This window comes from Monodelphis domestica, chromosome 1, assembly GCF_027887165.1.
Source record: "Monodelphis domestica isolate mMonDom1 chromosome 1, mMonDom1.pri, whole genome shotgun sequence".
Taxonomy (NCBI): domain Eukaryota; kingdom Metazoa; phylum Chordata; class Mammalia; order Didelphimorphia; family Didelphidae; genus Monodelphis; species Monodelphis domestica.
The window spans coordinates 641252492-641266589 of NC_077227.1; the positions used below are offsets into that span (position 1 = coordinate 641252492).

General features: G+C 37.0%; 1 protein-coding gene across 3 annotated transcripts in view; it reads left to right on the forward strand.

Annotated features, from left to right (window-relative positions):
* PUS10 (pseudouridine synthase 10) overlaps positions 1 to 14098 on the forward strand; it is a 129128-nt gene that overhangs the window by 29114 nt on the left and 85916 nt on the right. For all 3 annotated transcript variants that reach the window (XM_001375026.4, XM_007476791.3, XM_007476792.3), the window contains exon 4: positions 558 to 644. In XM_001375026.4, coding sequence (XP_001375063.1) covers positions 558 to 644 — 87 coding nt within the window. The remainder of the gene's footprint in view (positions 1 to 557; positions 645 to 14098) is intronic.

A 14098-nucleotide genomic window follows, 5' to 3' on the forward strand; every position in this document is an offset into this window, starting at 1 on the left:
AGTTAGGAGATTGAGTACCTTGTTCAAGCAGCAAGGAGGCCAAAAAATATAGGATAAGATTGCAAGGCTTCTTATCTAAGAAAACAGGTTATGAAGGACTTTGCTTGCCAAACAGGGTATTTTATATTGGATTCTAAGAATGAAAAGGAGTTTATTGAATTGGGGGTGAGGGGGTGACATGGGCAGACTTGCATTTATTAAGGCATTTGAAAGCAGAGTAGAAGATAAACTGTAATGGGGAGAGAACCAGGCCAACCAACCTTAAGAGTATTGCAGCACATCTAGTACAACTGCTATTTTATAAATGAAGAATAGTTGATTTTTTACTGCCCAAAGCAGTAAAAATAGCTGTAGAAGGTCACAGCCAATTGAATGACAAAGTTGGAACTAGAAGCCAGTTTTTATGATTCTCAGTCCAGTGCACTTTACAAAATTTGGGATTATATTTATTCAGCTGAAAGTCTGAGTATTATATCAACTAGTTGAGCAAAATTTCAGGTTAAAGAGTGAAATCTGAATAGTTCCTATGGACTTATATAAATGTAATTATTTTTCAGGTGTGCCAGAAGGTTGATTCTGCTGGGTATGAGTTCACAAACTTGGTATTTTCAGTGTCCTTCCCACCACAGCTGTCTGTAAGAGAGGTATGACCATTTTCTCCATAATTACATTAGCAAGTTTGTAAAATATAGGAAAGGAAAACAATGTGTTTTTTAATTTCCAACATGTGTATATTTCTAACTATTAAAAGAGACATATTTGTGATTGATAGATGCGTGAATGAATGAATGAATTGCTAACATTTTCTTTCAGGAACTGCCTCTCTTTGAGTGTAGTGAATAGTAGCAGGTTTCTGACTAGTGGTCCTGGCCCTTTCTAGAAAATACCAGAAAATTTATAATGGTTCCAGGGAGAAGGAGCATATTTTGAAGGACAAAATTTGTCTCTTTTGTTTAGGAGAAGCCATATTATTACCAGACTATCTGATGAAAATATGAACAGCTTTCAAAAACTTTGTTTTTTTCTATTTAAATAATAATTTAAAACACTTCAGTACTTCAGTGATTGGTGAATTTCTTTTGTCAGAATAATCCTTTCATCAGTGCAGATCATGAATCCTTTGTGACTTTGTAGATGTCCTATTTAATTCCATTTAATTCTTGGAAGTGCTCCTATGCAGTGCAACTTCATGGATATAAAGCCACCCTATAAAGCCAACATCTGCCTCTGACACACATTGTGTGACCCACTTTGGGGGAATCACATATTGGCTCAGTACCTGAGGATACTTTTCTTGAAGACTGTAACTTGCAGAGTACATGCTAATATGTATTAATAGAGTTTCGTCACTGAGTGTCCTCTGTACCAGTGAAACCACAAGTTTGGTTTTAAAAATTCTAGGCACTGTTTTAGGTTTTGGGAAGGTAAAGATAAAATCAAAATAGTCCAGGAGGCTACATTCTATTAGCGTGAAACAATATATATGCAAAAGATTCCATATGGACTCTAGAAAGTAAAAACAAAGGACTACTGGTTGGGATGTGGATGATTTGCCCTTGGCCTCACTAAATGCAACACGATGGCAAGAAGATAGCAAACATCTTCTATTAGAATACATAAGAGAGGTCACAAGGTCTCAAAGGCAAAAGTTCAATGGTGTCTCCCCAAAGTGGAATATTTAGGATTTATTTTAATTGCTGGTTCCTGTTCTATTTCTTCTAAGTGCATTGAAGATATTAAAAAATTAAGAGCTCCCACTACTAAGAAACAGTTAAGAGCAATCTTAGGGGCAACAGGTTTTTGTAGTCAATGGATCCCTTGCTGTGGGGAAATCACTAAACCCTTTATAGCACTAACAATAGATTCAGTCACCAAACTGCTTATATTAGAACTGGAACATCTGTCAGATTTAAAACAGGCTATCTTGTCTGCCCCTGCTCTAGGTATCCCAGATTATAATAAGCCTTTCACTTTATATGTACATGAACAAAAAGGGGTGGCTTCAAGTGTTTTAACCCAAACTTTGGGTTAAAACTGGTTCAGCATCTTGGTTGCTTATTATTCAGCCCAGCTAGACCCAATTGTTTCAGGAGCACCACCATGCCTTAGAGGTGTATTTGCCATAGCTTTATTAGTGACTAAGGCAGCTGACTTGGTACTGGTATGCCCTTTAACAATTATGTGCCCACATGAAGTAGAAGCATTGTTGCTCAGGCATAAAATATAGGCATTTTTGGATCAAAGACTCACATGATATGGTACAACCTTATTAAGCAATGAGAATATCACTTTAAAACGTTGTGCATCTCTTAACCCTGCCTCCTTGATTCCTAATTTGCCAATTTCAGGAGAACTGTTACATAGCTGTGAATCTTTAGTGTCCATGGCCGAATAGCCTTGAGGTAATCTCCTTGACACTACTTTAGACAATCCAGATCTAGTCTTATTCATTGATGGTTCTTTTTTGATGAAGGATGGTATATTTTACATTGGAGCTGTAGTAGTCACGGAATTTACCACTGTATGGGCAGCTTCCTTGCCCTCAAATATAAGTGCTCAAGGTGCTGAACTTATAGATTTAAAACATGCCTGTATAATTGCCAGAGACAAAAGGGCAGCAATTTATACAGACTAGATATGCATTTGGAATTTGTCATGCAGTGGGTATTTTATGGCTTCAGAGGGGATTTTCAACCTCAGCTGTAAAAACTATAGCAAATGCAAAAATTATAATGACGTTCTTTATGCTCTCCAGCTACCTGAAGCCCTAGCTGTAGTTTGTTGCTCTGCCTGTACAGGTGGAACTGACCTTGTCTCTAGGGGAAATGACCGAGCAGATACTGCTGTAAAGCTAGCGTCCATAGAAGGACCTGAATTAATTTTAACTTTAATAACAAATAATGAATCAGATTTATCACTTTCCTATAAGGAAAAGGAAGTGGAAAAATGGAAGCAAAAATTTAAGGCTAAACAGATTAATGGAGTATGGGTGTCATCCTAAGGAAAACCCTTGTTCCCTAGAAGTTTTTATCACCAAATATGCCAATCCGTGCATAAAAATGGTCACTTTGGCACCCAAGGCATTGTAGACTCTATTAAAAGAGTATGAATATCCCCCAGTATAACCACTATGGCCTCTAAAGCATGTATAACCTGACCCACCTGCCAAGCATATAACCAACACGTCTTTTATAGCAAAGCATTTGGTGGGCACCCTTTGGCTTATATACCTTTTGAACACCTACAAATAGATTTTATTACAGTGCCAAAGGCTGGACATTATAAATTTTGTCTAGACATAGTAGATCAGCTGACCAGATGACTGGAAGCATTTCCAACTGTCTGAGCCACAGCAGCTTTTGTTGCCAAGGTACTCTTAAAAGAGATTATTCCTTGCTTTTGGCCTGCCTGCATGTAGTGACTCAGACAGGGGAAGGCATTTTACTGATTCAGTTTTATCTCAGGTTTATTCCTGTTTGGGGATAACTCCCAAATTACATGCACCATATTGTCTCCAGAGCAAAACTATGATTGGCAAACCATGCACTAAAACACATCTAAAATGGCCTGAAGCTCTCCCCCCCAGTTTTATTTTATCTCTGAAGTAGACCTAGAGGAGATCTATACATCTCGCCATTTGAGATGCTTTTTAGACACCTTCCTCTACCTTTTTCTCCTGCATATACATCATTATTAGGGGGAGATACATCTATTGCTACATATGTACAAGAATTGCAAAACAAATTGCATAAACTCCATGAATCTGGAGCTGCAGTACAAGTAGGACCTATAGACTTTTCACTTCATGACCTAAACCCAGGAGACAAGGTATATATATGTAAAGAACTTCCAGCATATTCTAGCAATTCAGCCTTCCTCGGAAGGTCTGTTTCAAATACTGTTAACCACTCCAACAGCTATAAAAAATTGAGAAAAGAACTCTTGGATTCATTGCTCACATTTAAAGAGAGCAGCTTCTATTGAAACTGATTAACTATACCCCATAACTCAACCACATATCCCAAGTTGATCCGAAAATTGGTCACCACCCTCCTTAGCGGAGATTGTATAATTGCCATAAAACTAAAAAATCTTTTGAGAAAGAAACATTTCAGGAAAGAGAGCTCGATAACTCTTTGAATCTAGAAGATGAATTGTTTGAAGAAGGTGCCATGAAGATGCTTGAAGAAACCGCCACAGCACCAGAAGATCCAATATAAACTTTGGAGTATAGCTGATTGAACTTTGTGGGGGGCTGAACACAAGTATTTTGAATGTAAACTTGTATGCCACAGGAGATTGCCCCCAATTGGCTTATTGTCACTGCACCTAGCAAACATTGGTTTGCTCTCTCTCAATAGGGAGACTAGTCTCCCAAAGAATCACAGGGAGAATTTTGAAAGAGAATTTTTACTCCATTGTCTATCCTGAGTTAACACTAACTTAAGTACCTCACTAGATTGTAAAGACAGGATTAAATCCCCTTTGTCTACCTTTTGATTGAATCAACAAAAGCTTGAACTAGGTGGAGGAGCTTGCAAACCACTTAGTGAATTCACACCCTACTTAGTGCTAGGTGAGAAGCCAGCAAGATATTTGGAGAGCTCCACTCTTTTAACTCAATCAGGCAGAAACTTGTGAATTCTTTTAAGAGTTCATACCCTTAGAAATGGTTCAATCAGGAAACTGTGAAGCTTTTTGATGAGAAATTGACTTTCATAAGGTGAGAAGTCTATCCCATAGACACTGTCCCCTGGACAGTGCTAGAGAGTTTGGAAACTGTGATTGGCTCCTGTGAAGAGGGGAGAAGACAAGAAGTCACCACAAAAGCAAGCCCAAATTCCCTCAGAACAAATGGTCTTTGAGAAGATAGTCTGAAGAGATAGTCTGGAGATAGTCTTATGACTGGGAAGAGTCTTTGAGGGTGCTTTGCTGGAGACTTTGGTTTGGATTGTGGCCTTGGAGCTCAGCTACAACTTAGACTCTGATTGGACTACTTCATTAGGTGAGTGAAAGGCTGACTCCCTTCCTAGTTTCCTAAGAGAGTAGCTTCCATCTTGGCGAAGGCCTCACGGTTACTCACTACTGACCTTCCTGGTTAAGGATTAGTATAGGTATTTTCTCTAACGTCTTTCACATTTCTCTACTTTATTGTTTCCTCTTTATTTTGGTAAATTAACTTCTGACTTGAGATATAATAATTTCAGCAACCACATTATTTCATATAATTTAAGTTCAACCATTAAATTTAACCTTTATAAGGATGGAGGGAATCAATTAAGGAATCATGAAGACCTCATCAAAGAAATAAAATTTGAACCTGAGCATTAAAGGGAGTTAGAATCTCTAAGAGGATGAGATAAGGAGGGAGAGCATTCTAGCCATAAGGACTGGACTGGGTAATGATGTGGATATAGGAGATGGAACAGTATGTATAGGGATTAGCAAATAAGACAATTCGACTAGAATGTAAAATACATGAAAAAGGGGGCATGAAAAATCAATCTAGAAAGATCACAGTTGGTTAGTAAAGAACTTTAAATGCCAAACAGAAGTATTTGTAGGCATTATCAGACCTGTGCTGTATAAATATCTATTTGGTACTTTTGTGGAAGATGAATTGGTGATAATGATAAGAATAATGATAATTAACATTCACATATCATCTTATCTTATCCTCATGACAACTCTGGGAGTTAGGCACCATTATTGACTCCATTTTATGGTTGAGGAAATGAAGGCAAGTTTACTTGATTGCCCAGGGTCACATATCTAATAAGTATTTAAGGTCAAATTTGAATTCATATCCTCTTGACTCCAGGTCCAGAGACCTATTTACTATACTGCTTAGAGAATGGAAGTAAGGAAACTAATTAGGAGATGGTTATAATTATCTAGGCAAATATGAGTAGAGAGAAGGAGACAGATGGAAAAGATGTTAAGGCAGTATAGTCAGCAAGTAGCTGAACATGTTGATGAACATGAAGCTAAGGGTAAAGGAAATGTTGAGAGTGATCCTAAGATTTGGCATCTGAATGATGGAAAGATGATGGTGTCCATGAAAGAAATAAAGAAATTTGAAAGTGGGGTGAATTTCTGGAGAAAGGTAATGTGTTCAGTTTTGAGCTTGTTGAGTTCAAGATGGCTATGGCATATCTTTGTGGAGTTGTTGAAGATGTGGGGTTAAAGCTCAGCAAGAAAATAAAGTTTGAAAATATAAATTTGGGGGCTATCTTCACAGATATACTCATTGACCCCATAGAGTCTGATGAGAGTATGAGAGAAGAAAAGAAGGCGCTGGATGAAATTAGGGACAGGATATAGATAATGATCCAGCACAGAAGACTGAGAGGGAATGATTGGATTGGTAAGAAGAAAATCAGGAAAGATAGTATCATAACAGCTTGTGGGAAAGATAAAATAACAGCTTGTTATTTTAAAGCAGAAATGGTTATTGGGTATAGTTGAAACTTAGATTACAAGGAATGAGAAGTAAATAAGAGTAAGGAAGTGTGGAGGCAGTGAATGATGGCATTTTTTTAAAGTGTTTGTAAAGTTATGGATATATATAGCAGGGTAACTTAAAGAAAAGTTTGGTCAAATGACAGTTTTTTAAAGTCGGCAAATTCTGGGCATGTTTATAGGGAGCAAGAAGAGAGCCAGCAGATAAATTGAAGATCCAGAGTGAAAGTGTGTTTAATGCAGGGGCAAAGTTCCAAAGTATATAAGAAAGATAGTATCAAGAACCCAAGCAGAGTGTCAGCTCTGGCAGGAAGAGTCACTCCCTTAAAGAAAGAGAAAATGGAGGGGTTCAGTTGAGAGAGTGAAATACAGAATTGAGGAGAAGAAGGAACATGGATAGATGGACTCAGTGTTCTAAATCAGGTATGAGGGAAAGTCTACTGAGACACAGTCAAGAAGGAATGGTGAAGGGGACTGCGGGGAAAAAAAAGTTTGGAGCAGTTGCTGAAGGGAGAATAGTCGAAAGATGGACAGGGAGGGATTGTAAGAATTGCTCAGGAGTCTTTTCTGTCTACCTTTACTTTCCTCACTCTTTGTCTTTCCTATCTCTCCCTCTTTCACAGACTGCAGAGCTTGGTCACAAAGGTGACCCTCCAAGTTGCCTTCCCTTTTCTTCAAATGGCTGAATCTTTTAGGGCTGGGGGAGAAGTCACTCAAATTCAGTCCCAGTTGTCATGGAAGGAGCCTCAAGCTCAGAGATCTAAGGGGGAACTCTCTTGGAGAAAATATGGAGAACAATGCAAAGAAGGTCTGCTGGTTTGGAGTTGGAGAACCCGAGGTTGGATTTCAGTTTGGCTGTGTGGTTTTGGGTCAAGTCATTTCTCCTCCCAAGTCCTCAGTTTCCTAACCTGCAAAGGCTCTGAGTTGGTCTATACTTCAGCAATCCTTTCCAACTCCAAACTTGTGGTTCTAAGCCTTGCTCTTAGTCACATGAGTAGTTAACAGTTAGAGTTAGTACTTGGAAATCCAGACACAGATATGTCTTCACTTTAAATTCTAGGGCAAGTCACTTAAATCTGTGTCTGCCTCATTTTCTTCTACTGTAAACTCAATTTTTTCAGCTATAGTGTAAAATGAGGATGATAATAATAGCACCTACATCCCAGTTATGCTCTAGTGATCAAATGAGATAGTAATTGCAAAGTGCTTAGCATAGTGCCTAACTTATAGTAAGTAGGTGCATAATAAATGCTCATTCCCTTCTTTGCTGCTAGGCCCTGGTGGATGGCAGTTGAGAGAGCAGAATGGGGGAGGCTTACAGCTTAAAAAAAAAAAGAAGAAAAAAAAGGGATTGATCACAGCCAGGACCTGAAGTACAAACCTTCAATGTTGCCTGTGCTGTACTTAGATGTTTCTATCTTTTTCATCTTGTGGATTCAGCTTTAATTATTCTATATCTGGCAATTTCTTTTTTCTCTTGAGTTTGTATGGTTAGAAGTGTATATAGAAAACAACTACTGAGCCATTTTGCTATGGTAGATACAAAAAAAGGTGTTGACAGACTAGAATTAAATGAACTTTAATATGGGAGTTGTAAGTGTAAAGCCATATACTTACGTTCATAAAATCCACTGTACAACTATTAGATGAGGAATGGTTAGTTTTTTTTTCCTTTATTTTAATTTTGTGTTTCAATTGAATGTAGATTGAATATGGTAGGATAGAAAGTATGCCGATTTGGTATCAGGACCTGATTTCAAATTCCTGTTCTGCTGCCTATTAAATCCTATGGCCATAAGCTCAAAATGAGGCTTGTGATATTGCAGCCAAAAGAGCTTTTGAACTGTAATAAGGGAAGCATAAGCTTCCAGGAGAGTAGGAGACCATAATTTCACTGTACTTGCTTTAATCTGATCTCATCTAGAGTCCCCCAAAGTCTGGCCTAAGTCTTTTTTTCTCTTTACAAGCTCTTGGCAACCTCATCAGCTTGAATAGGTTTAGCTATTTTAGAAATTTATAGATTTAGTAATGTCTTGGTGAATTTTTTTTTTTAAAAAGCCACCATGGTGGGGGTAATTAGGTAGCTCAGTGGATTATGAACCAGTCACAGAGACCCAGGTTCAAATATGGCCTTAGATCTCGCAGTGTGACTCTGGGCTAGTCATTTAATTCCTGTTGTCTAGCCCCTACTGCTTTTCTGCATTGGAACCAATACACAATATTGATTGTAAGACAGAAGGTAAGGGTTTCCAATAAATGCCTTGTAATCCCTTGATAACTCAGAATACTAAGAGATCATTTTGACGATTCATTCACTTACACCTCTTTAAAAATTACTATCAGCTATGACGTAGAAGGTCTTTCCATGGAGCTCAGTTTCTTTATTTTCTGTTGCTTTGGCAAGAATCTTAAACATAACTTCTCTCCTGTTTAGAGAATCTGGTTAATATAGACCCATTCAAACAAGTACCATGTCATTAGATATTGAAAGTATTGAAATCCTGCAACTTTACCCAGTTAACATCTTAGTTTCTATGTGCTATGGCTGTTCAAATGTTAAGATAATGGAGATTAATTAGTAGTAGTTATCTAACAAGTTGGTCAAATAATGAGTCATTGTTATGAAAGTAAGGATTTTAAAAGAAAATAAGCCTGTGATTACAAAGAAATTTTGATGAAACTTTCAGAGGTTCTCTGCTATTCTATTTCTAAGTAGATCTTTATGATTTTTGATATTTTATTCATGGCATTTTTAACACACTTAGTTTTTTTCCTTTTAAAGTAGTATTTCAATGCATCTATAATGGCATGGAAATGACTCTGTATTCTTTAAAAGAAATAAAAAAAAATCCTTAGTTTCTGCCTTAGAATTGATACTAAGTATTGGTTCCAAGGCAAAAGAACAGTATGGGCTAGGCAATTGGGGTTAAATGACTTGCCCAGGGTCACATAGCTAGGGAAGTATCTGAGGCCAGACTTGAACCTAGAACTCTGTCCATTGAGCTATCTAGTTGCCCCTGACTCTGTATTCTTAAAGATTATCCCATCAGAGTGTAAGATCTATCAAGTTCTATCAAACTGGAAGGACTTCAGTTAGGGCTACTTTAGTCTCTTTGTTTTATAGATCTAGTTATCTAACTTTTCTAGATGAAATTTTTTTTAGAGGAGTCAACACCACTTCATGAAGGCAATCTGCTAACACAGAAAGGTTTTGATATATCAGTGGTGCTGGGATCTACTGCATGTTTTCTAAAGTATATATATGTATATATATATGCTGTTTTGATTTCCTTTAAATAAAAGTTGGAAGAGAGTCAGCAGAAAACTGTAGAGTCAGGAAGACTTGATTCTTGTGATAGAACACTAGTGAAATTATAGGACAAAGTTAAGTAAAAGACAACTTAGAAAATAGAGAACTTTTAGAAACCATTGTAATAAACTTATTTTGGTCCTTCCATGTTGTTTTCCTCAGAAAATCCTTGAAAATTTAAATATGTGACTTAAGGTTTATGATATATTTAAAAAATTTGAACTCTAGTGTTCAAAGTGAAGTATTTGTTAGAAATATTTATTACTTTTGCTTTTGCCTTGTTCCTTCAAGTTTCTCCAACATTGTGGTACTGAATGAAATTATGGAATGGGAAATTGCTGAGCCTAAATTTGTATAATGGTTAGTAATGCTTTCCTAGGTTAGCAGTATATTGTCAGGTCCTTTTAAAAATTAATTTTATTTTGAATCCCACTCATTTCTTTATGTTCCTTACCAGTTTGGGTCAGTAGAGGGCAATATTGTTCCATCATTTTGGATAAAAGGCCTTTTTTTTAGTGTTCCAACTGGAGGAGCAGAAGAAACTACTCTGGGCAGTCAAAAGGCTGAAGTTTGTTTTCATTCATGCTCTCTATTGACTTAAGATCAAAGGTTCACACAGTGAACCTTTTCACACAGTGAGTGTTAATACTTAGAGTTCAAAGGCACTTTAGACATCAACTAGTACAGCCACTTTTTGTGCATGGGAAAACCTCCTGTAGTATATTATATATTACTTTTCATTTTTAATCATTTCCAAATGTGCTAAGCATGCTATGTATTCCTTTCTCCAAGTCTCTGATAACAGTATTATTAAATAAATAGCACAGGATTTTTGGCATGTTCCACTGGAAGCTTGTGTCTAAGTAATCCTTGGTGACTGCTTTAGGTCCAGCCATTCAATCAGTTGTAAATATACCTAATTCTCCTGTTGTCTAGCCCATATCTCTCTATCTTTTTCCCCTAAAGATAGCATGAAAGACAATTGTCAGATGCTTTGCTAGTCCCCCAAAACTGTATCTGTAACAGTATCATGATTTACCAGTCTAGAAATCTTGTTTAAAAAGGGGATTTAGTTAGACAGTCATCACCGTTTGTTGCTGAAACAATGCTGATTTTTTATGATGACTGCTTCCTTTTTTAGATGTTAACTAATTAGTCAACAAGCATCCCATAATATGTTTTGAAAAGAAAGAGTTAAAGTCAAGCTGACTGACTTATAGTTTATAGATTCCATTTTCATCCCTTTTTGAAAGCTGGGAAAGCCTTTGCTCTTTTTCCAATATTTTTTCCATTCTCCAGAATTTTTTTCCTTTAGGATTGGATCACCCTATCTTGCCTAAGCCAACAGTTTAGGGGGTACTTACAAACTTGATCCCACTTACTGGTCATTATGGGAGCTTTGACATGTCCCACTTCTGACCTGGGCCAGATCATTTTTATTTAGGTAATTTAGTGACTTCCTCACTCTCAGGGACTTGCTATATTAGTGCCCGACTTTCTGGCATATCCCAATTTAGCTCAGAATTCAGAGCTCAAGAGCTCCAGCCTCAAGAGTACAGGATTTTGCAAAGATAACTGACAATGACTCAGTCACATCTGGGTTCTCTTTAAGTAGTGAAAAGATACATTGTAATTTGCTTGAGCCTTACACTTCAACTTAACCAAAGGCAGCTAGATGCTTTCTCACTCCTTTAGAATCAGATCTCCTTGAGAGCAGAAACTATCTTAATTTTCTGTTTGTATCCCCAGTGCTTAGCACAATGATTTGTATATAGTAAGCACGCATTTAACACCAGAAGGACCACAATTTTTCTCAGAATGCCCAAGCTGGATTTTGGTTACAACATTCTTGGGACTTTTTTTCTTTTGTGACACTTTGCAGTATCCAATCTTTGTCTTTTTAAAAAAATTCAATTTTATTTTATTTTCAGTTCCAAATCCTTTTATTCCTACCTCTCAGTCCCCAACTCATTGAGAAAGCAAGAAAAACAAAACCTATTACAAATAAGTAAAACAAACTGCCACAGTAGCCATGTCCAAAAGAAAAGGAGAAATATGCTTCAATCTGTGCTCTGAATCAAGTCAGCTCTATAGTTGGAGGTATTTCATCATGAGTCCTTTGGAATTGTTGTTGTTCATTATGTTGGTCAGAGTTTCTACACCTTGTAAAGTTGTCTATATTTTTCAATATTATTGTTATTGTATAAATTGTTCTCTTGGTTCTGCACACTTCATTTGTTTCATTTCATAAGTCTTTTAAGTTTTTTTAAATCATCCCTTTCAACATTTATTATAGCACAATAATATTTACAATGTGAAAACGTCAAAATTATAAGCAATTAAAATCATTTTCAAAGAAAGTGACAACAAAGACATATCAATTATACCAAGTACCAGGTGCAGGGTGAGAAAGTTGTCCAGAAGTATATGAAATCTTCTGTGAAGGAAGAAATCAGATGAGATAGCAATAGCAGCCACTTATAGTTACAGGATTACTTGGAAATAGGTATAGAGCAACTAATATAAGTTGGCAAGAGTTAAGAAAAAGTCATAAAAAAGGTTCATATGTCATCCCTCAGATTTCTTCAAAATTCAGGCTAAGGGGTTGTTAAAACCAGGTGGTGACACTTAAGATATAGCTTATATAGCTCCATTTTAAGTGCACTGAATGGGGCAGTTAGGAGAAAAAGACTTAAGAAAAACAGCTTGGGATAAAAACTTCTGCATTTGTGTCCTATCCCTGCATTTTTCTTTCAGCAAGCATGAGGCCCCTTCCAGGCACAAATACAAGAACCCAAATATTTAACATTTAGAAACCTGAAACAAGAAAAGAATGGTTCTATCACATTCCAGGTCACTTTCTTCCAACATGGAAAGTATTGCTATCTTTTTGTACATATAGGTCCTTTTCCTCTTTCTTTGATGTCTTCCTGTTATAGACCTAGTAGTGTATTACTGGGTGGTAGTCACATTTTAATAGCTTTTTGGATGTAGTTTGAAATTGCTTTCTAAAATAACTAGATCAGTTTATAGTTCATTGTACCTGCTTTTCCCTACTTTCCTTTTTCTTTTTTTTTTAATTTTAAACATGATTTTATTTGGTCATTTCCAAACATTATTCACTGGAAACAAAGATCATTTTCTTTTCCTCCCCTCTCCCCTCACACCACCTTTCCCTCTCCCATAGCCAATGCAGGATTCCACTGCTTATCACATGTGTTCTTGACTCGAACCCATTTCCCTGTTGTTGGAATTTGCATTAGAGTGTTCATTTAGAGTCTCTCCTCAGTCATATCCCCTCCAACCCTGTAGTCAAGCAGTTGCTTTTCATTGGTGTTTTTACTCCCACAGTTTGTCCTCTGCTTGTGGATAGTGTTTTTTAGATCCCTGCAGATTGTTCAGGGACATTGCATTGACACTAATGGAGAAGTCCATTACCTTCGATTGTACCACAATGTATCAGTCTCTGTGTACAATGTTTTCCTGGTTCTGCTCCTTTTGCTCTGCATCACTTCCTGGAGGTTGTTCCAGTCTCCATGGAATTCCTCTACTTTATTATTCCTTTTAGCACAATAGTATTCCATCACCAACATATACCACAATTTGTTCAGCCATTCCCCAATTGATGGGCATCCCCTCGTTTTCCAATTTTTGGCCACCACAAAGAGTGCAGCTATGAATATTCTTGTACAAGTCTTTTTCCTTATTATCTCTTTGGGGTATAGACCCAGCAGTGCTATAGCTGGATCAAAGGGCAGACAGTCTTTTATCACCCTTTGGGCATAGTTCCAAATTGCCCTCCAGAATGGTTGGATCAATTCACAACTCCACCAGCAATGAATTAGTGTCCCCACTTTGCCACATCCCCTCCAGTATTCATTACTTTCCATAGCTGTCATGTTAGCCAATCTGCTAGGTGTGAGGTGATACCTCAGAGTTGTTTTGATTTGCATCTCTCTAATTATAAGAGATGTAGAGCACTTTTTCATGTGCTTATTAATAGTTTTGATTTCTTTGGCTGCGAACTACCTGTTCATGTCCCTTGCCCATTTGTCAATTGGAGAATGGCTTGATTTTTTATACAATTGATTTAGTTCTTTATAAATTTGAGTAATTAAACCTTTGTCAGAGGTTTTTATGAAGATTGTTTCCCAATTTGTTGCTACCCTTCTGATTTTGGTTACATTGGTTTTGTTTGTACAAAAACTTTTTAATTTGATGTAATCCAGATTATTTATTTTGCATTTTGTAACTCTTTCTAATTCTTGCTTGGTTTTGAAGTCTTTCCCTTCCCAAAGGTCTGACATGTATACTATTCTGTGTTCG